The 26,519-nt window shown below is 41.4% G+C and overlaps 3 protein-coding genes across 18 annotated transcripts in view; 2 read left to right on the top strand and 1 right to left on the bottom strand.

Annotated features, from left to right (window-relative positions):
• Positions 1 to 2,000: 2,000 nt before the first annotated feature.
• Positions 2,001 to 11,241, bottom strand: LOC109874674 (adhesion G protein-coupled receptor G3). 2 transcript variants are annotated; one of them, XM_031811878.1, is made up of 12 exons: positions 11,130 to 11,241; positions 10,657 to 10,736; positions 10,079 to 10,250; positions 5,434 to 5,577; positions 5,232 to 5,345; positions 5,116 to 5,155; positions 4,855 to 4,946; positions 4,438 to 4,559; positions 3,675 to 3,955; positions 3,493 to 3,562; positions 3,135 to 3,415; positions 2,001 to 2,842 (listed from the first exon to the last, which is right to left on the bottom strand). In XM_031811878.1, exons 2-12 carry the CDS (start codon positions 10,680 to 10,682, stop codon positions 2,658 to 2,660), a joined length of 1,527 nt encoding a protein of 508 aa, XP_031667738.1. In that variant the 5' UTR covers positions 10,683 to 10,736; positions 11,130 to 11,241; the 3' UTR covers positions 2,001 to 2,657. The 2 variants fall into 2 exon arrangements, with proteins under 2 accessions (XP_031667738.1, XP_031667727.1); XM_031811867.1 differs by having other exon boundaries at positions 10,079 to 10,416; positions 11,130 to 11,208.
• On the top strand, positions 3,953 to 23,291 carry LOC109888253 (inactive serine/threonine-protein kinase VRK3). 3 transcript variants are annotated; one of them, XM_031811897.1, is made up of 16 exons: positions 3,953 to 4,506; positions 11,213 to 11,305; positions 18,256 to 18,482; positions 18,591 to 18,734; positions 18,886 to 19,023; positions 19,157 to 19,297; positions 19,574 to 19,629; positions 19,736 to 19,802; positions 20,775 to 20,859; positions 21,349 to 21,451; positions 21,560 to 21,652; positions 21,737 to 21,869; positions 21,974 to 22,094; positions 22,214 to 22,272; positions 22,368 to 22,504; positions 22,819 to 23,291. In XM_031811897.1, the coding sequence occupies exons 3-16, from the start codon at positions 18,257 to 18,259 to the stop codon at positions 22,840 to 22,842; spliced, it is 1,527 nt and encodes a 508-aa protein (XP_031667757.1). In that variant the 5' UTR covers positions 3,953 to 4,506; positions 11,213 to 11,305; position 18,256; the 3' UTR covers positions 22,843 to 23,291. The 3 variants fall into 3 exon arrangements, with proteins under 3 accessions (XP_031667757.1, XP_020335036.1, XP_020335030.1); XM_020479447.2 differs by lacking the exons at positions 3,953 to 4,506; positions 11,213 to 11,305 and adding an exon at positions 17,503 to 17,680 and having other exon boundaries at positions 18,281 to 18,482; XM_020479441.2 differs by lacking the exons at positions 3,953 to 4,506; positions 11,213 to 11,305 and adding an exon at positions 17,503 to 17,680.
• Positions 23,292 to 24,822: 1,531 nt separating this feature from the next.
• The window catches only part of LOC109888203 (transcriptional repressor CTCF), a 33,129-nt gene continuing 31,432 nt past the window's right edge, over positions 24,823 to 26,519 (top strand). For 4 of the 13 annotated variants that reach the window (XM_020479423.2, XM_031811828.1, XM_020479397.2 and 1 more), the window contains exon 1: positions 24,953 to 25,160. The gene's annotated coding sequence lies outside the window, so the exon portion shown is untranslated. Of the gene's footprint in view, positions 25,181 to 26,519 lie in introns of all 13 variants that reach the window. The other 9 variants (XM_031811843.1, XM_031811804.1, XM_020479403.2 and 6 more) reach the window with 6 other exon arrangements.

Raw genomic sequence — 26,519 nt, 5'->3', positions numbered from 1 at the left:
TGAGGTCAGGTGATTGTGGAGACTAGGTGATCTGATGTAGCATTCCATCACTCTCCTTCTTGGTCAAATAGCCCTAACACAGCCTGGAGGTGTGTTGTTACGTTGTCCGGTTGAAAAACAAATGATATTCCCACTAAGCTCAAACCAGATGGGATGGTGTATCGCTGCAGAATGCTGTGGTAGCCATGCTGGTTGTGTGCCTTGAATTCTAAATAAATCACTGACAGTGTCACCAGCAAAGCACCATCACACCACTTCCTCCACGCTTCACTGTGGGAACGACACATGCAGAGATCATCCATTCACCTGCTCTGCAGCTCACAAAGACACGGCAGTTGGAACCAAAAATCTCAAATTTGGACTCATCAGACCAAAGGACAGATTTCAACCGGTCTAATGTCTATTGCTCCTATGTCTTGGCCCAAGCAATTCTCTTCTTATTATTGGTGTCCTTTAGTAGTGTTTTCTTTGCAGCAATTTGACCCCATAATATGGTCTTGGTCTTTTACCAAATAGGGCTATCTTCTGTATACCACCCCGACCTTGTCACAACATAACTGATTGGCTCAAATGTATTTTGAAGGAAAGAAATTACACAAATTAACTTTTAACAAGAGACACCAGTTTAATGTAAATGCGTTCCAGGTGACCACCTCATGAAGCTGGTTGAGAGAATGCCAAGAGTGCAAAGCTGTCATCAAGTCAAACGGGGGCTACTTTGAAGAATCTCAAATGTAAAATATAATATATATATATTTGAACTTTTTGGGTTACTAAATAATTCCATGGGTTATTTCATAGATTTGATGTCTTCACTATTATTCTACAATGTAAAAAATAAAGTAGGTGTTGTCGTGTCTGGCTATGCCGGATGAAGTGATATGATGTGCTATTCTATAAAATAATTTATCCGTAATTACTATTACCTGATTGAGCTAATCATGTAAATGTAATTAACTAGAGAGTCGGGCACCACAAAATAATATTTATAGAGCTGTTATCTTCCGAATAAACTCTTAAAGACCGAGTAATATTTTACATCCATAGCAGTCGATATCAATCGTCACCTCAATTCAGTCTCATCTGAAAGTTGTAAATTCTTGGTTATCTGCAAGAACCCTGGCTAACAATTTGAATCAGCAATACAAAATTGGGTTTATTTATTTACTAAATACCTAACAAATCTCACATGCACATAATTCAATCATAACTTGATTACAAATGACGTCATAAAGGAAAACGTCCCTGGCGGGTGGAACAGATATGACAGCTTGTTACACAAAGGAAAAGGGGCTGGGTTGAGTGAAAGAGCGGGAAGACAGGAACAAAGGCGAAGCTGTGCTATCGTAAATACAGTATCTTATGCATTCTAAATTACCGCCCATTTGGAAAAGGAAAATGCAATAAATATTTACTCTGAGCTGTGCTTCAGTAGGTTGGTTGAAGATGGAAGTCCGTGTTGCCCAACCGAGTCCTTTGAAGAATGTCTCTGGTGGTCAGTTGGATACGTTGTCGTAACGTCGTTATGTGGTAGATGGGATACTATGCCTGCTCCTTCCTAACCTGCGTTTGCAGCTGCGGTCGCTAACTCAACGGCTAGGAGGTATCACTTCTGTCGTGAATAAGAGTTCAATGTTCATACCATTCGCAATTTGGTTGCTCATGCTGATGTTGGCTTCGTTCTGTAGTTACTATCTGAACCATTCTGACATAGGACCGTCATCCTACCTCATCGGAACAGGAAGTTCTGTTGTCGTCAAGGCTTTATATAGGAAGGGAGAAGAGGTCGTGTTTGAAAAGTTTTATAGCCCATGTCCCTTCACAAAGGCGGGCCACTGAGTGAGCAGCAATATCTTATGAAAACCCACATCTCACATTTTAGAAGCTAAAATCACATTTCATCCCATCACAAATAATTTCATATGCAAATTGAACAACATTTCCATGTGAATCCGATAACTCTGATGTGTAGACTTTCCACTGTAGAGTTTGTCATCTTATCATTGATGAGAATGTCTCGGATGACAACCGAACTGTCATCAGAGAGAATAAAGTAGACGGTGCACGTGAAACTTTTGATTTATGACCCTATGTCATGATGACGTGTGCCTGCCCATATTTGGGCATCCATTCAGGACATCCTGGCGGGAAACGGATCACGTGCTTATGCCCATATATGGGCATCCGGTTCCTGTTCTCACGCGTTAGAGGGTGTGCTAATTTTTGCATATATTGTATCTATTCCTTTGAAGTTGTCATGATGATTGATGTCTTGGTACCTGGTTGAACTGGGGGGGTCTGTGTTTGAACTTTTGAAAGAGAATGGCCCCAAACCCCCTATTTTATTGCCCTTAGGGTTGTTATCTTTGAAGCAGTAATGTCTGGGAGGGTGATTGTGTGTGTGTGTGTTAGAAACAAGGTCCCTTCGCATTATGTACATTTCAAGTTTTCAACAACAATAAAACAGCCATCTAAATAATGTTTCTCGGCCTAACACACTGTTCACACTGTTATATGTACATGCACCGAGCTTCCAGGTGGCTCCAGCCTATGGATGTTCGGTGCATGTACACCAGGGAGATTAGAACCCCAAAGAAAGATCCTAGAGGTAATTTCAGATTCAGGTTTAAGCATCACAAACTAAAGTCAGCTTTTGGTCAGAACTTAGCTATATTGTCAGCAATTGCTCCCTCTTGCACTGACTGCCTTGTTCTTCCAGAAGAGGGCCAGACCTCGCTTCCAACGGAGAGAATGTGGGTGCTTGAGCTCTGTCCAGTTGTCATGGAACTCTGCTCTGCCCCCCGCAGTCTCTTAACGCAGAGCCATAGGAACAGGAAGAACCCTGTGGAAAACAGGATGCAGTGTCATAAACTAGCAGAGCAGAGGTGTATCCGGAGAACGCAACATTGCTGAATGTTCAGAAAGAAATATACTGTGTAGAACAGCCACACTTGTCTGTGGAGCTCAGCAGTACATTATTGCTATCTGCAGTGTTAGAAATGTAAAATTGCGATGTTAGATTGTATGTACGGGATATCTTTCACCCCTATGTTACTTGCTTGTTTTCTCACTCTTATGGAAAGATACTTTATTTTCTATGTCGTTGGCTCCCTCCGATAAGGATGAGAGTTTACCCTGCAGTGAGTTGAGGATGGTAAAGATGTAGAGGATGACATAGTTGGTGTAGCCCATGGAGAAGAAGCCCACCCCCCAGGTGAGGCCCAGGATGCAGGTCAACCCAAGAACGCTGCAGGTGGTGTTGCGGCTCTGCCTCTTCCCCTGCGGCGACGTGACAGAGCGCAGCTTGAGCATCGTTGTGATGACGATGGCGAAGATGGTGCTATTGAAGAGCAGGACCACTATCAGGTAAGCCACAACAGAGCCGTACTGCACACCAGAGTCTTTGATCCAGCACCTGTGTATCAGGGAGAAAGTCCTTCTAAGGGCTGGCCTGCAATGCACCAATATGATGTGTTTTGTTAATAAACTCACATTCTGTTATTCAGCCCATAGAAATCTGTACTGACAGCGGCGACTATGGATACAACCAAAGCAGGAACACCTGAGAGGAGACAGATTTGAGACTTTTGATTGTCAGTTTACTGCTGGTCTGTACATGTTAACTGTCGCTGACTGTTTAACTGTGGTATCTGTTTTGACAGTGCTGTTCTTACCCCAGCCCAGCAGGCTCAGCTTCAGCAGGTAGTGTCTCATGTAGGTGTTGTAGACCAGGACCAGCAGCCTGTACAGATGCAGAGCCTCCAGGCCCATCCAGGTGAAGCAGCAGAGCAGTGAGTAGTGCAGCAGGGCGGCCACAGCAGGACACAGGCCAGGGGCCATAGATGCAGGGCCCACAAAGGCCAAACCCACACTGGTCAAGAGCAGCAGGTTGAGTAACAACAGAGATGCCACCAACTGGAGATGAACCAGCATGGCATGGTCAGTAGATTTCCGTCTGAAAGAGAGAAAGATTGTGTGTGTGGTTGGTTACCGTTCATACAAGGATTTATACATAGCTAGACTTGACCGCCTCATTGACCTGATAGCTAGTGAGGTGAGACAGACAGTACCACCGTTAGTGCTTATTCACAAACAGTCTTGTCAGTGGAGGCTGGTTTGATGTTTTCTTGTATACAGTTGCTCTTTTGACTTGTAGTGCTGATATTTGGGAGCCTCTGCCATGTACATAGGCTGACAGTATGTGGGCTTCAGATTGCAGACCTGCGTAGGACAAAGCAGCTAGCGAGGTACTGCTCTGTGTCAGCTGTCATGGGCAGCGGGGCTGTATGGAGAAGAATGTGCTTTCTGTAACCATAAGTGTCCATATACTGTATCCATGACCTATTAGATGTTTGAATCCTTCTCGACTGTAATGTGATTTGTGGGTTCAATTGAAGTATTTAAAAAGTGTGTGTTTGCTTGATAGATGTCACTCACGAATGCTGAAGACAGTGTGTCAGTAAGGTGATGGTGCAGAAGAACACAGAGATGGCTCCGCCCACACAGGTGAGTACACTCAGTGTCCTGGCATGGACCTCACTCAGCTTCATATCAGGGATCTGTGGGAGCAGTGACATCATGCTGCAAATACATTTATAAGGATTTGAGAACCCTAAGGCTATCTGCATACCATTTGTATATTATTTTGGCTGTGCGTACTAAACAAGAAGCGGGTATGGATATTGGAACACAACCTCAATGCATTGACTATTCATCTCATGGGCACTATGGTAACGAGCTGACTTTTTGAGTCTGGAAATATGCAAATGTTGCCCATGAATAGATGTCAGGAAAGGAAATGGCAAACACTAAGATATAATCTGGAAAGTAACATGAAAAGTAGGATCATCTCACCATGAGGGCAAAAAAGGAGAAGTGGTCACAGCTACAGATGGTCTGGTTAGTGAGCCTCAGGGTGTGGCAGCCATCAGTGACCCATTCACCTCCTTCAACAATAAGAAACAGACGTTCGTATACAACAGATCAACCGAGTCATTCTTGAATAAGTCATTCTGCTTTATATCATGCTGTATCAAATCGAAGCATTAGCCCATATTTATTGATTTGATACACAATTGGCCATTAGTTATGCAAAGATATGCAGTCCATATTTACGACTCTGGTTGTGGTAGACACACGTTGTATTCTCTTTTTCCTGAAGAAAAGAAAATGACAGTGTAAGCAGCTTGTTTAAATCTTACCACTGGTAAATTGATTTTGAAAGTAGCTACCTGTAGTTCAGATTTGTGTTTGAAGGTCATGTTGAATGGTGTTGACAGGTGAGAGATGGTTATGTTCTCAACTTCAATACCAAAGAGAATCTTACCAAGTTGTCCCTCTACGGTCTACACACAGACACACACATTATTCCTGACAAAAGTTTAAGATGTTTTAGCCATGTGATGTGCAACTTGGGAGTGCATGGTAACTCACCCAATTTGGTGGTGAGGTTTTAAGCACAGAGAAGATGAACTTAACCATGTCAGGGGTGTGTCTACGCTTTAGCCCTGAGAGAAGGTTGGGGGGCAGGTTCACCTCGAGTTCAGGGTTCAAAATCTCTGCGATGTTGAATGAGATCTAGGGAGAGATGCATAAACACCCTCATACTGATACTTACATGTACACTAATGCACTTACTGTACCAGTGACAACTCCATCTCCTACTCAGATACATAGGTCTGTATATTACTTACACACAAATATTTATTGAGAAATTCTTCATGAAGAGTGAGTAGTTGTAAATGTATTATGTGCTTAGTTTGAGATGTACAGATGAATGCTGTGTTGAGATGTTCTTGTTATAGTATATAATTGAGAGGATTTTTGTGTTGATATTCGTGGACTGTTGGATTTGGTTGGAGTTGACAGTCGTTTGGTGCTGATATGTATTGGAAGGTAGAGGTTGCTTATATCTGATATGCTGTATGTACACTCAAAAGGGTTCCTCGCTAGGGCACAGGCCCATGGGGGACCGGAGGCAAAAAAAAAACACACAAAAAAACATTTATATATATATATATAAAAATGTTATTATTTTTGTTGCCTCAACTTCGTTTTAGAGATTTTGGCAGTACGTCTAACCGGCCTCACAACTACTTTTTCGTGCGTGTGCGTGTGTGTGTGTGTGTGTGTGTGTGATATATATATATAAATATACACAGTGCCTTGCGAAAGTATTCGGCCCCCTTCAACTTTGCGACCTTTTGCCACATTTCAGGCTTCAAACATAAAGATATAAAACAGTATTTTTTTTTTTGTGAAGAATCAACAACAAGTGGGACACAATCATGAAGTGGAACGACATTTATTGGATATTTCAAACTTTTTTTACAAATCAAAAACTGAAAAATTGGGCGTGCAAAATTATTCAGCCCCCTTAAGTTAATACTTTGTAGCGCCACCTTTTGCTGCGATTACAGCTGTAAGTCGCTTGGGGTATGTCTCTATCAGTTTTGCACATCGAGAGACTGACATTTTTTCCCATTCCTCCTTGCAAAACAGCTCGAGCTCAGTGAGGTTGGATGGAGAGCATTTGTGAACAGCAGTTTTCAGTTCTTTCCACAGATTCTCGATTGGATTCAGGTCTGGACTTTGAATTGGCCATTCTAACACCTGGATATTTTTATTTTTGAACCATTCCATTGTAGATTTTGCTTTGTGTTTTGGATCATTGTCTTGTTGGAAGACAAATCTCCGTCCCAGTCTCAGGTCTTTTGCAGACTCCATCAGGTTTTCTTCCAGAATGGTCCTGTATTTGGCTCCATCGATCTTCCGAACCAATTTTAACCATCTTCCCTGTCCCTGCTGAAGAAAAGCAGGCCCAAACCATGATGCTGCCACCACCATGTTTGACAGTGGGGATGGTGTGTTCAGGGTAATGAGCTGTGTTGCTTTTACGCCAAACATAACATTTTGCATTGTTGCCAAAAGGTTCAATTTTGGTTTCATCTGACCAGAGCACCTTCTTCCACATGTTTGGTGTGTCTCCCAGGTGGCTTGTGGCAAACTTTAAACAACACTTTTTATGGATATCTTTAAGAAATGGCTTTCTTCTTGCCACTCTTCCATGAAGGCCAGATTTTTGCAATATACGACTGATTGTTGTCCTATGGACAGAGTCTCCCACCTCAGCTGTAGATCTCTGCAGTTCATCCAGAGTGATCATGGGCCTCTTGGCTGCATCTCTGATCAGTCTCCTCCTTGTATGAGCTGAAAGTTTAGAGGGACGGCCAGGTCTTGGTAGATTTGCAGTGGTCTGATACTCCTTCCATTTCAATATTATCACTTGCACAGTGCTCCTCGGGATGTTTAAAGCTTGGGAAATCTTTTTGTATCCAAATCCGGCTTTAAACTTCTTCACAACAGTATCTTGGACCTGCCTGGTGTGTTCCTTGTTCTTCATGATGCTCTCTGTGCTTTTAACGGACCTCTGAGACTATCACATTGCAGGTGCATTTATACGGAGACTTGATTACACACAGGTGGATTGTATTTATGATATGTATCATCATTAGTCATTTAGGTCAACATTGGATCATTCAGAGATCCTCACTGAACTTCTGGAGAGAGTTTGCTGCACTGAAAGTAAAGGGGCTGAATAATTTTGCACGCCCAATTTTTCAGTTTTTGATTTGTTAAAAAAGTTTGAAATATCCAATAAATGTCGTTCCACTTCATGATTGTGTCCCACTTGTTGTTGATTCTTTATGTTTGAAGCCTGAAATGTGGCAAAAGGTGGCAAAGTTCAAGTGGGCCGAATACTTTCGCAAGGCACTGTATATATACACACACACATACAGTGGGGCAAAAAAGTATTTAGTCAGCCACCAATTGTGCAAGTTCTCCCACTTAAAAAGATGAGAGAGGCCTGTAATTTTCATCATAGGTACTCTTCAACTATGACAGACAAAATGAGAAAAAAAATCCAGAAAAATCACATTGTAGGCTTTTGCTGGGCAACACGGACTTTCAACTGCCTCCAAAGATTTTCTATGGGGTTGTGATCTGGAGACTGGCTAGGCCACTCCAGGACCTTGAAATGCTTCTTACGAAGCCACTCCTTCGTTGCCCGGGCGGTGTGTTTGGGATCATTGTCATGCTGAAATACCCAGCCACGTTTCATCTTCAATGCCCTTGCTGATGGAAGGAGGTTTTCACTCAAAATCTCACGATACATGGCCCCATTCATTCTTTCCTTTACACGGATCAGTTGTCCTGGTCCCTTTGCAAAAAAACAGCCCCAAAGCATGATGTTTCCACCCCCATGCTTCACAGTCCTCCAAACACGACGAGTTGAGTTTTTACCATCAGTTGAGTTTTTCATCTGACCATATGACTAGTGGTTAAGTGTTGGACTAGTAACCGGAAGGTTGCGAGTTCAAACCCCCGAGCTGACAAGGTACAAATCTGTCGTTCTGTCCCTGAACAGGCAGTTAACCCACTGTTCCCAGAACGTCATTGAAAATAAGAATGTGTTCTTAACTGACTTGCCTGGTTAAATAAAGGTACAATAAAACATTTCAATTAAATGACATTCTTCCAATCTTCTTCTGGATCATCCAAATGCTCTCTAGCAAACTTCAGACGGGCCTGGCTTAAGCAGGGGGACACGTCTGGCACTGCAGGATTTGAGTCCCTGGCGGCGTAGTGTGTTACTGATGGTAGGCTTTGTTACTTTGGTCCCAGCTCTCTGCAGGTCATTCACTAGGTCCCCCCGTGTGGTTCTGGGATTTTTGCTCACCGTTCTTGTGATCATTTTGACCCCCGGGATGAGATCTTGCGTGGAGCCCCAGATCGAGGGAGATTATCAGTGGTCTTGTATGTCTTCCATTTCCTAATAATTGCTCCCACAGTTGATTTCTTCAAACCAAGCTGCTTACCTATTGCAGATTCAGACTTCCCAGCCTGGTGCAGGTCTAAAATTTTCTTTCTGGTGTCCTTTGACAGCTCTTTGGTCTTGGCCATAGTGGAGTTTGGAGTGTGACTGTTTGAGGTTGTGGACAGGTGTCTTTTATACTGATAACAAGTTCAAACAGGTGCCATTAATACAGGTAACAAGTGGAGGACAGAGGAACCTCTTAAAGAAGAAGTTACAGGTCTGTGAGAGACAGAAATCTTGCTTGTTTGTAGGTGACCAAATACTTATTTTCCACCATAATTTGCAAATAAATTCATTAAAAATCCTACAATGTGATTTTCTGGTTTTTCTTTCTAATTTTGTCTGTCATAGTTGAAATGTACCTATGATGAAAATTACAGGCCTCTCTCATCTTTTTAAGTGGGAGAACTTGCACAATTGGTGGCTGACTAAATACTTTTTTGCCCCACTGTATATATATATATATACACACACATACACACACATATATACACACACACATATATATATATATATATACATACACACACAGTGGCAAGAAAAAGTAGTTGTGAGGCCGGTTGGACGTACTGCCAAATTCTCTAAAATTATGTTGAGGTAGTAGAGAAAGGAAAATTAAATTCTCTTGCAACAGCTCTGGTGGACATTCTTGCAGTCAGCATGCCAATTACACACTCCCTCAACTTGAGACATCTTAGAGTGGTCTTATATTGTCCCCAGCACAAGGCGCATCTGTATAATGAACATGCTGTTTAATCAGCTTCTTCATATGCCACACCTCGGGTGGATGGATTATCTTGGCAAAGGAGAAATGCTCACTAACAGGGATGTAAACAAATGTGCACAACATTTTAGAGAAAGAAGTTTGTTGTGCGTATGGAAAATGTCTGGGATCTTATATTTCAGCTCATGAAACATGGGACCAACACGACATGTTGCATTTATAGTTTTGTTCAGTGTGTGTATTTACTGTTCCAGTGGCAAATCCATCTTGCTGCATGGATTTGTTTACAGAAAATGATAGTGTGTCGGGAAGTGTGGGGGCCCTATTAAATAAAATACATTTTCTAAAACAACTAATGCGCCGGGGCCTATGATTTCTTAATCCGGCCCTGCCTATGGGGACAGCCAAAGAACACTTTAGGTTGTAGGTCACACATTTTTTCTCTAAGAGTGTAGGGCAGACCTGATTATGCTCACCTTGGTTGCAGATACATAGACTTTCATCCCAGTGTAGTCTGTCAGATTAATCTCCACAGCAAGACTGACTTCCTGATCAGGAGAGGTAGCTGAAGTAGTGAGAGTTGTGGTAGTGGTAAGGACAGGAGTTGTGAAGGTGTTGGTGGAAGGGATTGGAGAAGGTGTAGTAGAGCTGGGTGAGGTAATGGGGGGAGAGGAAGGAGTTGTCAATGGTACAGGAGTTGTTTCAATGGTTGAAGAAAGAGTAGCAGCAGTAGTTTTATGGGTAGTTTCTTTGGTGGTGGTGGTAGGAGTAGAAGTAGTGGCTGTTGTCGTGGTAGTGGAAGAACAGCATTTATCTAAAAAATTGAAAAAGAGTGAAGATGCTATCATATGTAGCGGACTGAGGCTTCTTAACAGCATGGTTGCTTCATAAAGTTCCCCTGGTGTGTTGGAATTGATAGGATCAGAGTTTAACATTTAACCATATCAACTGCATTTACCTTCGCCAAACTTTATACATGGCTCTAATCATCCTTCATTTTATACCATTAAATCCACACACCAAACCAAAGTGTTTGAATGCTAGATCCACCTACCTGTAAAATTGACTACCATTTGTCATGTTCTGTCATACAGTTGAATATTGTACTTCTATAGAACTCATCGCACTTTTGTACTAGGAAAAAGAAACAAAGAAAAAAAATCACATCACCATGTAAACAAAAGAAACATGTTGCTTTGATACAATCATATCCTTTTCAGACAATTGGAATATGCCACCTTGTAAGAGCGTCAGCTATGGCTTTTTTGTCTCTCTGCAAGCGTAAACTACCTTTTTTACTTACTTTTTACTTACTTGAAACCTTTAGAGAAGGTTTCGACACACCACTGAACAGGCATTTTATTTGTCTAAAAAGTAGTCAGGTGTAAACAGGACTATACTGTATAAGCACAGTTATACAGTATTGTAGTAGAGCAATTAATAATGTATTGATAATGATTGCGCAGCTCAAAGGGAAGCAATAATTTATTATGAAATATTTTTTAAATAAGAGCTGGAAGGTCTCACCTGTATGACAGTCTAGTTGTTGCATGGATATTATGACTGTACAGTTGCAATAGTGTTTTATATTTGTATTTCTGTGGGTGCAGATGAAGTATTCAGCTCTGACATTCAGCACAGTCCAAGTGAGGAGGAAAACATGTCCGACACGCACCCACATTGTCTCTCAAGCAACTGTCCTGGTGAGTTATTAATCCTCGTCCTCAGATCTTTCCATTGGTGTTTGTATCTGCTATGTCTCTCTTCTGGATGTTTCTGTTCAGTTGTGTTACAGGTTTCTAGGTAGCCTAAATCAAGCCCTTTGGAGTTTATTTCAACCTGTCATCTATGTTTTCAAATGCAAATTCAAATGCAAATTCATGAAGCAGAGGGTTGGTTTCTGTTTTCTAATAATGCATGCAAATTAGTGTGTGTTGGTCTGTCCCTGTCTGCATGTTTATAAAGTAGAACTTAATCACTCCTGAACACTGGAAAAGCTTGGCTCATGTTGAGAGGCACAGGGTCAGCCACTGTGCAGCACCCCTGGATGGTGAGCAGGTGCTCAAGGGCACAACAGCAGATAAAATGTTTTTAAAACAACATTATACCCGGTATGCCACGGGTCTATAGCCGACACATTTGTAAATAATTGTTGTGTTTCTCCAGGTAGCCTGCAGCATCTTGTGGACTATAGATTCACTTGCACACTAAGAAAAGAGGGTTCCTCACGGGTTATTTGGGAAGGGTGATGGTTCTATGTTGAACCATAACTCCAAGAACCATTTGAGCTTTTCAATGGTTCTTTCAGTTCACAAAGGGGTTCTTTGCTCTTTTAGTGATAAATAGATTGTCGCTGGGCTGCGGCTCATTTGAATATTTTGAGGCGTTGTTTCCTCACAGCTCTTTTTGTGCAAACATGACTGAGTGTCATTCCAGTTTATCTAATGTGTTGTGTTATGCCACTATACAGTATATGACCAGTGACCTTGTCTTGTGAAAGACTCGCGTATGGCCTTCTGTCAATTGAGAACGGTTGTGTGTGTGTCCCCCAGCAGTTCCAGAGCTAGCACACCTGATTCAACTTATAAATGAACACAATAATAACAGTTATGGAATTTTTACAATATAATATGGCTAACCAGAATTAAAAACAAACGTGTATGGGTCTTCAAAAGTATCTACAAAGAACCTTTGAGATTGAGGAAGGATTTATAGAACCATTCTCCATAAAGATTAAAATAAATAAATAATAATAATATTTTATTTTTGCATTTTCCAATTAAGAACATTCAAAACAAAATTGAAAAGATATTAGACAACGATAGGACAAAGTGACAGTAACAGACGAGCGTAACAAAAAAAATAATTATAATTATATATACAAACATACAATAAGAAAAAAATAATAACGAGACATTGGATCACCTGCCGTCGGCTACATATTATACATTACGTGTGAAACATTATGTGAGGATTATATATAGATTCAGTCAATGAGATGTTTTTTTGAAGGTTCTATAAACAACCATGGTTCGAAATAGCACAAAAAAGGGATCCACTATGGCAACAACCCTTTTTGGGACCATAAAGAACCATAAAGAACCATAAAGGTTCTTTATAGCCATAAAGGTTCTTTATAGCCCCAAAAAGAGATTTGGGATGAACTTTGAGATACTGCAATATTCACATGAACCTCTGAAGTGCTCCTTTGTCCTCTGGCATTTATTGTATTGGTCTGACGTTTTCGGAGTCTGGTTTCAGGCCTTCACGTGCAATGTAGTGAATTTCTGTCATTCTGAGTTTGCACTTGTCCTTATTCAGTTTCAAGTTGATGCTTCTCTCGCTGTCCAGTAGCTGTCTCAGTCTCTGGCCGTGCTGCTCTGTGTCATCACACCAAACAAGAATGTCATCCATGATGTTTACAACACCTTCCAAATGCTGTGAGAGGAACCTCTGGGACACCTCTGGAGCGGACGCGATTCCGAACAGCAGTATCTTGAATGAACGGCGTATCGAACGTGAAGAGTCGGGAGCTCTCTTCATCCAGATTTGCCAGAATCCTTGGTTTGCATCAACTACTGAAAATATCTTGGCGTTAAGCATTTCAGCAACTACCTCTTCAATGGTACGTAAAGGATAATATATATATATATATTTTTTTAAATCTGATTTCATGGGTCAAGTGCAAGTACAGATGATCACATAGTAATTACTAACAGCGCCACCCTCGGGGTAGCCTAGTGGTTAGAGCATTGGACTAGTGAAGGTTGCAAGTTCAAAACCCCCGAGCTGACAAGGTACAAATCTGTCGTTCTGCCCCTGAACAGGCAGTTAACCCACTGTTCCTAGGCCATCATTGAAAATAAGAATTTGTTCTTAACTGACTTGCCTGGTTAAATAAAGGTAAAATAAAATAAAAAATGTTCTCTCTTGATGGCTTTGTTGAGATCCTGTGGGTCAATGCATACCCATATTTTGTTTGGCTTCACGATTGTCACCAAGCTGTTTACCCATTCAGTAGGCTCAGTTTGCCATCCATGTTTTCCATGCAGTTCAGTTCCTTTTCAAGTTTTTTTTTTGTGCTACATGCACTTTTCTGGGTGAGGGAACCACTGGTGTGACTTCTGGGTCTTTTTGCATGTGATGAACTCCTGCAACACATCCAAGTCCTGTGAATAAATCTTCATATAAACTCCAAATGTCAGTCTCTGTCCTTTGTTCAAGCTTGAATATACTCTTTATTAAGCCCATTTGCAGACGAGCTGATCTTCCAAGTATTGCAGGTGCATCTTATGTCACTTGAAATTCCAGTTCGAACACGGTATTTCTATTGACATTGGAGTTTCTTGCCTTTTGGCTCTAGCTGGTGGCCAGAATACGTCACTACCTTGCAGTTGGATTTTTGCACGGAATCGGCACACACTTTCAGCGTTTTCAAGTCTCTCACGGACAATACATTACAAAATACATTACAAGATATGCCTCGGGTACGTCCGATTTGTCTCACAGTACGTTCGGGGAAAAGCTACTTTAATACATCCAAGTCATCTACATCATCATCAAAATCAAACGTATTCCGGCTACGTGCAGGAATGTGGCACACTTCACTTTTTCGGATTTCTCTGAGATGCCACTAGCTTTTATTTTCTTTATTTTTAATTCACATTTATTTAACCAGGTAGGCCAGTTGAGAACAAGTTGACATTTACAACTGCGATCTGGCCAAGATAAAACAAAGCAGTGCGACAATAACAACAACACAGAGTTACACATAAACAAACATACAGTCAATAACACAATATAAAAATCGATGTACAGTGTGTGCAAATGTAGAAGAGTAGGGTAAGGCAATAAATAGGCCATGGAGGTGAAAGAATTACAATTTAGCATTAACACTGGAGTGATAGATGTGCAGATGATGAAGTGCAAGTAGAGATCCTGGGGTGCAAAAGAGCAAGAGGATAAGTAACAATATGGGGATGAGGTAGTTGGGTGTGCTATTTACAGATTGGCTGTGTACAGTACAGTGATCGGTAAGCTGCTCTGACAGCTGATGATATATGATGATAGATGATATAGCTGGGATATAAAGGTTTAATTTATGGATCCACACTCCCAATTTTCGGCTAGATTTTCCTCTAGGTTCAGAGTAGTTGGTGGTGTCATTTGTTCCATGTTTTGTAATGTTGAGCTTTTTCTTTGTATTACTTTTTAACTACTGACAACATGTAATATATTAGCACACTGAGGCGGGTAAAATAACTATGTTCATCTGGGGCTGCAGGTAACCAAGACCGTTGGACTAGTAACTGAAAGGTTGCTGGATCGAATCCCTGACAAGGTAAAAATCTGTCATTCTGCCCCGTCATTCCCCCTGTCACCCCTGTCATTCTGCCCCCGAACAAGGCGGTTAACTCACTGTAGGCCGTCATTGTAAATATGTATTTGTTCTTAACTGACTTGCCTAGTTACATTTTTTTTTTTATATAAAAAAAAAATTCTGATTTCATGGGTCAAGTGCAAGTACAGATGATCACGTAGTAATTACTAACAGCGCCACCCTCAGGCACTCCAGGTAAATACATGTTCATGCATGCCAGTTTCTGGAAGCAAACATAACGAAACGGGGAGGGACCTTCATGAATTTGTCTAATAGAAACTCTCGTTTTCGTTGCAAAACGCAACTGTTTTGCTAATGATTACACACCTGCTTCCGGGTGTTTATAAATGAGACTCAACAGGATTTATGAAGGGCCGTCACATAACCTCTAACATTCGTTTAGTATTGGACCTTATAGACCTTATAGATTATTCAGATGCAATAGACTCAGATGCGGTTGTCCTATTTCTGGACTTCTGTAAAGCCTTTGACACAATTTAACATAAATTTATCTTTAGGTCTCTTAAACTTTTTGGATTTGGTGAACATTTTATTAAAGTAATTCGCATGTTTTACAAATATATAAATAGTTCTGTGCTACTAAACCTTCATTCTTCCAAAAGATTTAGTATCAACATAAGTGAGGCCCAATTTCGCCATTTGTATTCATTTTGGTTGTGGAACTTCTATCTCTAGATATTCTGAATAAATGCAAATTTGTATGGCTTAACCATTTTTAACAAAGAAATCAAAATTTCCTAACTGGCTGATGATACTACTCTTTTCTTAAGAGACAAAGACCAGGTCGCACATGCCCTTAATGCTATAACTGCATTTTCTAATGCATCAGGATTAATGCTGAATGTTTCTAAATGTGAAATCTTATGTTTATTTGACTCGATAATAATAAAATTGAAAATATTCCTGTAAAGGACTGTGTTAAATATTTAGGAATACATCTGTCAAAAAAACACTTACTCAGACATTTGAATTTCTCTCCTAAAATTAAGAGAATTAAAAATATATTTAATAATTGGCTACAAAGAGATCTTTCTATACTTGGGAGAGTACTTCTGTCCAAGGCAGTTTTGTGTACCCCTCATTATCGTTATGTGTAAATCCAGCTACTTGTAAAGAGATCAATAAGACCTTTCTTGAATTCATCTGGAAAAATAAGTCTCACAAACTAAAAAAATCTGTCCTTTCTAACAAAAGAGCTGAAGGCGGTCTAAAAGTGTTGGATTTTGTTGACATAAATAACACTTTCAAGTTAAACTGGTTGAAAAAATGTTTGATCAATACTGATTCAATATGGTATTTCATTCCAAATAATGTGTTTAATAAATTGGGAGGTCTTCAATTTTTTTACTGAAATGTAATTATATTCCTGAAAGATTACCTGCTAAATTGACTAGGTTTCACCAACAAGCTTTAATGGCCTGGAAAATATGTTTCCTGCACAATTTTTCTCCTCATAAAGCTCATTTGTGGAATAATCCAGACATAACTGTAAGGAATAAGTCATTGTTCTACCCCAGCTGGCATGAGAGGAATATTGACTTTGTTCTTGATATTTTCGACCACAAGGGTAATATTCTCACATATAAACAATTTATAACATTGAAAGAGTTTCCAATACCTTTCAGAGAGTTTATTTCTGTGATCAAAGCCGTTCCCAGTGGTCTAACTACACTTATGAAAACTCATCTTAATTTTGGGAATGATCACAACGTTTATCCAGAACTCAGATTGGAAGGCGTGGGCTTACTTGAGAGATCTTGTTGTAATAAATATATAAGACAAATTCTTCTTTCACAAAACTAACTTACACCGAGAGGAAAGCTTTTTTGGAACATGCTGAATCCTGACATTGTCTGGAAAAATGCATGGTTAAGGCCTTACAAATACTGTATACCAAACAAAGTTAAGGAAGTGCACTTCAAAATGTTACATAAGATATATCCATGTAATTCTATGATTTCCAAATTTGTGGCTATTGATGATATCTGCGTTTTCTGTGAAAAAGGTGAGAATCTGTCTCACTTGTTCTTTGAATGAAAATTTGTGTCAGAATTTTGGGAAAACCTTGCAAAGTACTTATTTACCATTATGAACACTGCCTATATTTTTTACATGAAATATATAATATGTTACTATTGCAATGATAACAAAACAACTGAAATGATTGTTATTTTTTTTATTCTTGTTGTCAAATACTTTATACACAAACATAAATTCCAAACTTCTATACCCAAATTACACATTTTTCTGATTGAATTGAATTATCTTATTAAAACATTAACCCTAGTGAATAACAACAAGAATAACATCTTCATGAATCATTATAATAAGATATTTTCAGAGAGAATATAATTGCACTTAAATTGTTTATTTTTTGTATTATTTTATTGGTATTTTTTGTATGTTTGAGTATTGTTAATACCGGTGATTGATTTGCTAGACATGTTTGATGTAGCAATGTAAGTTTATTTTTGTATTATGAATAAAATTAAATAAAACACACCTGCTTCCGGTCTCCACCACTTTTCTTTTGTCTACTGGCTCACACAGTAACTTCGTTTTTTTTTTTTTTTTATCTCTCTCCCTGGATCTCCAGCTCTCCAATGTGCTAGAAATAAGAAACCGGTGGATGTATCTTTATTGACAAATTTAGGTCCCCGTGATTGCAAAGAGCAAGGTACCAGAGCATAAAAAGCTGAAGCTAGACCAATTTATTTCGCTAGCTAGCGATAGGAGACAGATGGCAGCTGTCTAAACTTGTTTTGCTAATAACACCGTTGAGATAGCTAGCGTGAGCATTTAGCTAGGTTTAGCGTGAGCATTTAGCTAGGTTTAGCGTGAGCATTTAGCTAGGTTTAGCGTGAGCATTTAGCTAGGTTTAGCGTGAGCATTTAGCTTGGTTTTCTATGTATATTTGTATGGTAAAGAATGTCACCTTGTGTTTTTCGGCAAGATCAGCCCAAATAAAGTCAAAGAGGAAAGGTGTACATTATCTAGCTATAGCTAGAACATCTCATTAGACATCGTTCTGTAATGTTAGTTAACTAACGTAGCTATCAACGTTGTGATAGCTTTGAGAGTTAAGCCAAAATGTAAACAAAACAATGTTATTAGCTACATTGTGAGCTTTTGAACATTTTAAGGACAGTCATCAATCATGGTCAAAACCTTTTGTAGCTAAAGTTTCTGGCTCAGTATGTTAATTAAACAGCATGATCTTGTCTGTCTGTAAAACTCATTTTGTGTTTCCAGGATGCTTTTCCACTTCTGTCCCCAGTGTGGCACCAAACTACAGCCTGGATTCCGGTTCTGCCCCTCCTGTGGGGACAAGTTGCAGTGTGTTGTGGACCCCTCTGGACCTGTGGAGGCTGCTTCCTCTGGAGTCTCTCTGCTTCATGTCACTGATGGTGTAACCATGACTGCTAATGCAAGCAGTCCTACTCCAAGCACAGGACAACTGACTGGCTGGGACACAGAAGGTAATGGGGCGGCAGGGTAGCCTAGTGGTTAGAGTGTTGGACTAGTAACCGAAAGGCTTTTTCTGGAGATGGAAAGATGCTCTTGTCACATCTCTCATTTGTTTACAGGTCTCGTCTGTGCCACCCCCAGTCCAGTGTCGACCCGTCCCCCACTGCGTAGGACCCGTAACTCAGTCCCCGTGGCCCGGAACGATGAAACTCCTAGTAGTATAGCCAGTCCTCCTGTCACTGCCTCCCCGAAACGTACTACAGGTAAGGGGACGGTGGCAGTATGATTATCATCAGTGGTAATGAAGGAAAGGTAATGATCGTAGCCATTGATGGGCTTTGGAAATGTAATTGTCTCATTGATGCTTTAAAAACATTTTTTTAAATGGAAAACGTGTGTCCTCCCTATCGGCAGATCAAAGCCACAAATCTGTGATGTCTCCACGAAAACGACGTGCTGTCACCCCAAAAGTGGAACAGATAAAAAAGGAACCGTCTGTGGAGCTGGCCTTCTCACCTGGCTCTTCACCTCTCCCCAGGTCCCCCTCCACGGGTGAGTCTAAACTACAGCCACTTACAACTAATAAAACAAATGACTCCCAACAGCCTGTCCTCATGGTTTTGGTCCTTTTTTTCCCTCCCTCGTATGTGTGCATGTATATGCATGTTCCTGTGTGTGTGTGTAGTCAAGGGGAAGGCGAAGAAGGCCAAGCGAGCATGTGCTGTGGAGCCACTGCAGGAAGGGGAGGAGCTTTGTGACACAACTGGCAGGAAATGGAGGCTTGTGAAACTGTTGAGTCAGAGCGATGCAGAGATGTTCTATGGAGGTGAGAGGTCACACTGCACTCTTCAGTTCTGGTCCAGGGTACCCTCAAGGTGTATAGGCTCTTGTTCCAGGCTAGCACCAACAAATATTGATGATTAGTTGACTATTCACTGATTCAGGTGTGTTTAGTACTAGGCTGGAACAAACATCTGCAACACCCTGTGGGATCCCGAGGACCAGGATTGAAGAATAGTTTCACACAGGAGTGTCAAACATGGACCAGGCTGATTTAATCAGACACTTATTTTTTTTGTTCTTATATTCAATCTCTCCCCAGTCCTGCAGAATGGGCCAGGTGCCAATTCCAGTGACTGCAAGCACATCCTCAAACTAGTGAGTGTAACTGCACAGACTGTGTTCTCTAATATAGCATGATTATGTTGGCTACAGTGTTGCTTTGCGTGTTATGTGGTGAATACTGATGTCTGTTCTTCTGCAGGGGGCTAAGGACGGGAAGATGTTTAATGAGCAGAACTTCCTCCAGAGAGCTGCCAAGCCCTCATCTGGTGAGTGTCAAGATCTGCCTTCGTATACCTGGCCAGCCCTCAGCTTGACTTCACCTCTAAACGGACCCCTGACTGCATTACCCATTCTCTTACCATAGCTATCTACACATTTAAGTAGGTCTGGCCGTACAGTAACACATTTGACAGAAGCTCTAAAGAATACAAAGCCAAGATTGTTACAATATCCTTTCATAAGCAGGTCACAGAGAGGGCTTGCAGATCACTGATGTTTACCCCATAGGCAGTGGTGGAAAAAGTACCCAATTGTCATAGACCAAGTAAAAGTCTAAGTATTTGGTTTTAAATATACTTAAGTATCAATAGTAAATGTATTTGCTCAAATATACTTCACTATCAAATTGAAGTTGTGAATAATTTCTAATTCCTTTCATTAAGCAAACCAGACGGGATCATTTATTATTTACGGATAACCAGGGGCACGCTCCAAAACTCAGACATCATTTACAAACGAAGCATGTGTTTAGTGAGTCCGCCAGGTCAGAGGCAGTAGGGATGACCAGGGATGTTCACCTGATAAGTGTGTGAATTAGACCATTTTCCTGTCCTGCTAAGCATTCAAAATGTAATGAGTGCTTTTTGGTGTGAAAGAAAATGTATGGAGTAAAAAGTTCCAAATTTTCTTTTAGGAATGTATTGAAGTAAAAGTAGTCAAAAATATGAATAGTGAAGTGCAGATACCCCAAAAAACGACTTAAGTAGTACTTTCAAGTAGGGTTCTACTTGGCAGGAACATGCTTATATTAATGCAAAGCTGCAAACTGTCATGTGAATGGGCAACTCAGATGGGTACCTATAGGTGGCAATGTAAGTTGTGTAAGCTGAGGTATAGAGTAGAAGGAATTGTTTGGTTTGTTTATGACTGACTAGACTACTGGTGGTGGAAGCCCATTGTAGAGCCTCTGTTAGTTACTAATGAGCCTTTCCAACTGCTGTGATGCTGTCTCCACCTAGTGGACAAGTGGATAAAGCACGCCAAGATGGACTTCCTTGGGATTCCTACCTGTGTAGGATTTGGTCTCCATGCAGACTCTTACAGGTATGTGTGCGTACACTGAGATGTGTGGTTGCTGCCTGCTTGTACATATGGTGGGGATATGTGTGTTTTGAATGTGTAATCATAGACTGTTCTCTCTGCTACTGCGCGCAAACTGTACTGGAGGTCCAAAAGACTTCTTAACAGCTTCTACCACCAAGCCATAAGACTCCTGAACAGCTAATCAAAGGGCTACCCAGACCCCTCTTTTACGCTGCTGTCACTCTGTTTATAATCTATATAATCTATCTACATGTACAAATTACCTCGACGAACCAGTACCCCCCCGCACATTGACTCTGTACCCTGTATGTAGCCTCGCTTATTTTACTGCTGCTGTTGAATTATTTTTATTTTCTGTTTTTTACTTAACACCTTAAAGTATTGTTGGTTAAGGGCTTGTAAGTAAGCATTTCACTGTAAGGTCTACAATAAGTATATTCGATGCATGTGACAAATAAGATTTGATTTGTGTTTTTGTTTTTGTTTCAGGTTTTTGATTTTCTCCAGCATGGGCCAAACTCTTCAGTCTTTCATGGATGAGGGGGAGGGGCTCCTGTCTGAGAAAGTGGTCCTTCAGCTGGCCTGCAGAGTAGTGAGTGCTCTCTCAGGCTCATATAGAGGCCCTGATATGACTTCAAAAATAGGATTCCCTATCTGATGTGCTTCCTGTTTGACTCTGCCTTTCTCCCTCCTCTTCCAGTTGGATGTGTTGGAGTTCATCCATGAAAATGAGTATGTTCACGCAGATATCCATGCTGAAAACATCTACATCAGCCCAGCACAACAAACACAGGTTAGAGTGCGTTTGTATAGTTGTGTGTTTGTGTAGCTGCCAGACCCCTCTGCTATGCTCTTACTCCTGCATGCATGTGTGTAGGTATACCTTGCAGGGTACTGCCATGCTTTCCGGTACTCTCCTGGTGGCCGGCATGTGGAGTACCGTGAGAGCAGCCGAACACCACATGAAGGAGCCATAGATTTTATAAGCCTGGAGTCTCACAAGGGAGCAGGTGAGTCATCTTACAGCCTGTCAATCATCTGCAGTCCTTCAGATACTGTGGAGGAGGTACAAGTTGCCTCTAACCAAGTGTTTGTGTGTGATTGTACCTCCAAGGTCCGTCTCGCCGTAGTGACCTGCAGGCTTTGGGCTACTGCATGCTGCGCTGGTACACAGGGGCACTGCCCTGGACCTCCCTCACACACACACCAGACCGCATTGCCACGGAGAAGGAGAGGTGAGAGCTGAGGTTCTCACTATGGCAACAAAGCCATTGTGATAATGTTATTCTGTATTTATGAAATGGTAAAGCCTTGAGTGAGTGGCCAAACTTGACCCTTCACTGTAATGGTCCAGATACATGGAGGACGTTCCAGGTCTCCTGAGTCACTGCTTCGGACAGAAGAAAGTCTCCAGTAAGTCCAGTTTTCTAGTGATTAGTTTTTGTATGCAGCGTAATATGTTTTGTGTGTGCGTGGGATATAATGCATCTGTATGTACTATGTATCAGGTGCGCTGCAGGGGTACCTGTCTCAGGTGATGGCTCTGCAGTACTCTGACCAGCCGGACTACAGGGCTCTGAGGGCAGGCCTTAGTGCAGCGCTGCAGAAGCTGGGAGGGTCACTGGAGCAACCCCTTGACCTGCAGGTCAGAATACCCCCACACACACAACCTCCACTCTATCCACAAGCTCCAGTTGAGAAAACCGTCAGATGACCACAGAAACCTGGAACCTCCCTCCCTCACCCCACAACCACCACTTAACAAGTGGGGTCCAACATCTTTTAGTTGACATTAGTCATTACTTTCTCTTGACCCCCCCCCCCAGCAGGTTTGACAAGAAACCTGTCCCTTCCAACTGGTTAGACCACTCATCCTTACACCGCTACCTGTTCAGGTTATCTACTGAACTAATTTACACCTCTACACCAGTCTGAATGTTTTTCTGTATCTCTCTTCAGATGAAAGCGATCGGAGGAAGATGATTCTTCGGGATGAAAATTCACTAATGAGATTTTTAGCCAACTGTTTTTAAAATGCTGACTTTGTGACTGTATGTGGTGTGAGTCCTGCTGTGTTTTTATTATGTTGGAGTACACTCAAGGAGGAGCGTGGGAAGGTGCGTTTCATTAAGTTCACTGGAGGTGCAGTGCACAGAAACTCCTCGTTATGCCAGGTTAGTGAGCACTGCTGTACTGTGTTATTGTCAGCAGTGGTTGGCGCTGTGTCAGTGAGTGGGTAGTTAATGTTTAACCTATGAAATAATACAGTTTATAACAAAGAACCTTTGGTCAGGGTGGTAATGATTGTAAGTACAATGATGTGCACTGTTCCAGTTAGGTGTTGTAGATGTTCATGATATGCGTTTTTCTTTTTGTATTGTTTTGCTCACAGGATAATACTTTATTAAAGAGCTTTTATTAATTCAACTGTTTATCTGAATGTGCCCATTTCTTTGGGGTTTCTGGTGTTGATTGTGAAACACTGTTCTTGTGTACCCCTGAGTGCTCGGGGTCAGTACACTGATCTGAATGAGTTCCTTGCTCACATCCCTAGATAGTTGTTGACCCCCTTCATCTGTCAGGAGTTGATGTTTGTGATGTGAGCAACATGGTGGAAGACTGTGTATGGAGGCTAGATGGAGCTAAACAACACAGACTAGCCAACATGCTCTTGTCACATCTAGACTTGTGCGTCTCTTACGACCCCTCTGTATAACAGAGGGTCCCTCCCTGATGGAACAGTTTCTAGGTCAGGACACTTCCATGGTGGGGTCTCCCTGTGAGGCTGCTGGCTATGAGAAAAAAAAGTTAGGCTGCAGATTTATTATAAGACTGAGAGAACCTTTAAGTTCCATGAAAGGGGGGGGACAGAGAAATCCTGTTCATTTTCAAAGTTCTGTGGTTCTTACTCCCTCTGCATATATTCCATCCTCCTCCCATAGCAGTTCTTCTGAGAAAATAAATATTTAGGGATGATGTCTAAAATGTTAGGTGTTCCATAAAGATGTTAGGCTACCTCTTCAGCCTCTGTGCTGTTATAGGTTAATTGTTTATATGCCTTATAATTTCCTGCATAAGTAAACCTCTGATTATACCTCTATTGCCATTCATTCCTATTAGACTGGTTTGGATTTCTCCCTGACCAATATAGCTGCCATGTTCACACCTTTCTGGAACTTTGAGGGTTTATGACATAGCCCTTCTAGTAATTTAATAGGCTCTCTATGTGAACCACCGTGTTGGTGTAAGAAAAAAATCTGTTCTATATTTAGCACCAGGGACCACATACTGTTGTCATGGAAACATCACAAATTTCAGTGTCCTAGTTTATGCTGTGGAAGGGTATTTTCATCAGACCTTTTGAATAATTCAGTAAAGGAAGAACTAAACCCACGCTCAGAGAGACTGGCTGACCTCTCAACCCCTCCCTGCACAAAACGCTTACAAAGCCCAGGCGCTCGCTGTACTTGAGAAGGAAAATAGATAGTGCCTTAATGCGCAGACACACATTAAGGCTATAGCCTACTCCACACATGGCCCATACAACCATGTATTAAACATTGTGTTTCTGTGTGTGTGTGAGAAATACATTTTCCCTTGTACATTCCCTTTGTACATTTTTACAACACTGTGTGTGTGTGTGTATATATATATATATGATATGACATTTGTAATGTCTTTATTGTTTTGAAACTACTGTATGTGTAATGTTTACTGTTCATTTTTATTGTTTATTTCACTTTTGTATATTATCTACCTCACTTGCTTTGGCAATGTAAACACTTGTTTCCCATGCCAATAAAGCCCCTTGAATTGAATTGAGAAAGAGAAGGAAAGAAATATGTGCTAGAAGCTGTTTCTATTGGCCCCAAGTGCAGATGGGTATGTGCGACGCTTGATGGCTCCAGAACACTGCAAGAAAATCCTGAAACGTCGATGTTTATGAAAAACTTATTTTCCCCTCCCCTTCCTATTCCCGAGATATAACGGGATTCTTGTCGTCAGAAACAGACGCGCCTTTTCCGTTTACACCGAACGCCACACCCCTTACTAGGGGGGGGGGGGGGGGGGGGGGGGGGGGGGCGGTGTAGCCCCGTGGCGTCGCCAGGAGAAGAGGGGGAGGGGAGGGGAGGATGAGCGAGAGTGACAGTGACAAAGTGAAAAATTTGTTGGGAGTCGGAGTAAGGACAGCGCCCATGCTGAAATTGGATAGGCCTACCTTTTTATTCTCACATCGAAACATCGGACTCTCGTTCTCCGATCGGAATAGCGGCGAATGAAACATCGGATCCTTTGGACATGTACGTAACAACAGCAACTTGTAAGAATAATTGCCCTCCTCTTTTCTAAACCGGGGGTTTGCATTCATAGTGTAATTTACAGTTTACAGTGTTATTTACGGCTTTCTCAAACTCTTCCGCTATGTGGCAAAGTGACAGATTGCGCATAAAAAGGATGTTCTGGTAGGCTACTAAACGTTTTTAACTAGGCTTGGTTTTGTTCAAATTGAAAGAGCCAAGTCATTTTCTTCTTCTTTTCATTCTACCGGACAGTGGGGGGTTGGAAAATGTTGCCAGGTTGGGCGTTACGGGGTGGATGGAGATTTGGGGTTGGGGAGAAGATGTCACGCTGTGGTTATCATCCGTAACGTGACCGACAATACATCCTTCTTTTCTTTTTTGGTGACCCAGAGGCGAAAACATCCACAACCACTGAGTCCAGGATCTCGAGTTTACCGGGTGGAAAACTTTGAGGCCATGTTCCAATTTAGTGGAGCATCCTAAACGCAAGTGCGCTGTTTTGGAGTTGTTCGCCATGGCCTATGTTGTCCATTTATGTCTGTGTCTTTAGAGATTAAAGGATTATCCTCAATCTCTTTTTTTTCACACCACTGAGTGTCTGTCAATCTGTCGATGGGTTTCTCTGCATCTATCCACATGGTCCTTCCTTTATAATCTGTGTTAAATCGTTTATTCATGCAGGTGACCAGTCCCCATCACCCCTACCCTGAATGTAACTCACTGCTTGTGGAGTGGAGGATAGTTTGAATGAATTTATGACAAAGTTCCACATGCACAACAGTGCAAGGCCACTGTCTCACAATGATGACCTCATGGTTTCATTGAATTAATGAATCTCTGGGGTGGCAGGTAGCCTAGTGGTTACAGCGTTGGACTAGCAACCGGAAGGTTGCAAGATCGAATCCCCTGAGCTGACAAGGTAAAAATCTCTCGTTCTACCCCTGAACATGGCAGTTAACCCATTGTTCTAGGCCGTCATGGAAAATAAGAATTTGTTCTTAACTGACTTGCCTAGTTAAATAAAGGTTAAAAATAAATATTTGAATCTCTTCACTGACTACATTATTACTGTAATTCTAACCCTTTTTAGGGAGATCGTTCACAAGAAGGCCTTGTAAATCTTACAAAATTACAGTGGATTAAGTCTTGCTGGCCAGCGCATGAGCAGCAGGCCACTCTCTCACACACAAACACACGAAGCCATACTCTATGGACTTTATGCAAACCATCCAATATTTCTTGACCGTCCTGCGTTTGCATAAAGTCCATAGAGTATGGCTTCGTGTGTTTGTGTGTGAGAGAGTGGCCTGCTGCTCATGCGCTGGCCTGCTGAGTGTGTGGGAACAGCTCTATGGAAAC

This window comes from Oncorhynchus kisutch, linkage group LG3, assembly GCF_002021735.2.
Source record: "Oncorhynchus kisutch isolate 150728-3 linkage group LG3, Okis_V2, whole genome shotgun sequence".
NCBI lineage: Eukaryota > Metazoa > Chordata > Actinopteri > Salmoniformes > Salmonidae > Oncorhynchus > Oncorhynchus kisutch.
The sequence above is the reverse complement of the archived record's forward strand: the minus strand, read 5'-3'. Positions and strand labels throughout refer to the sequence as shown.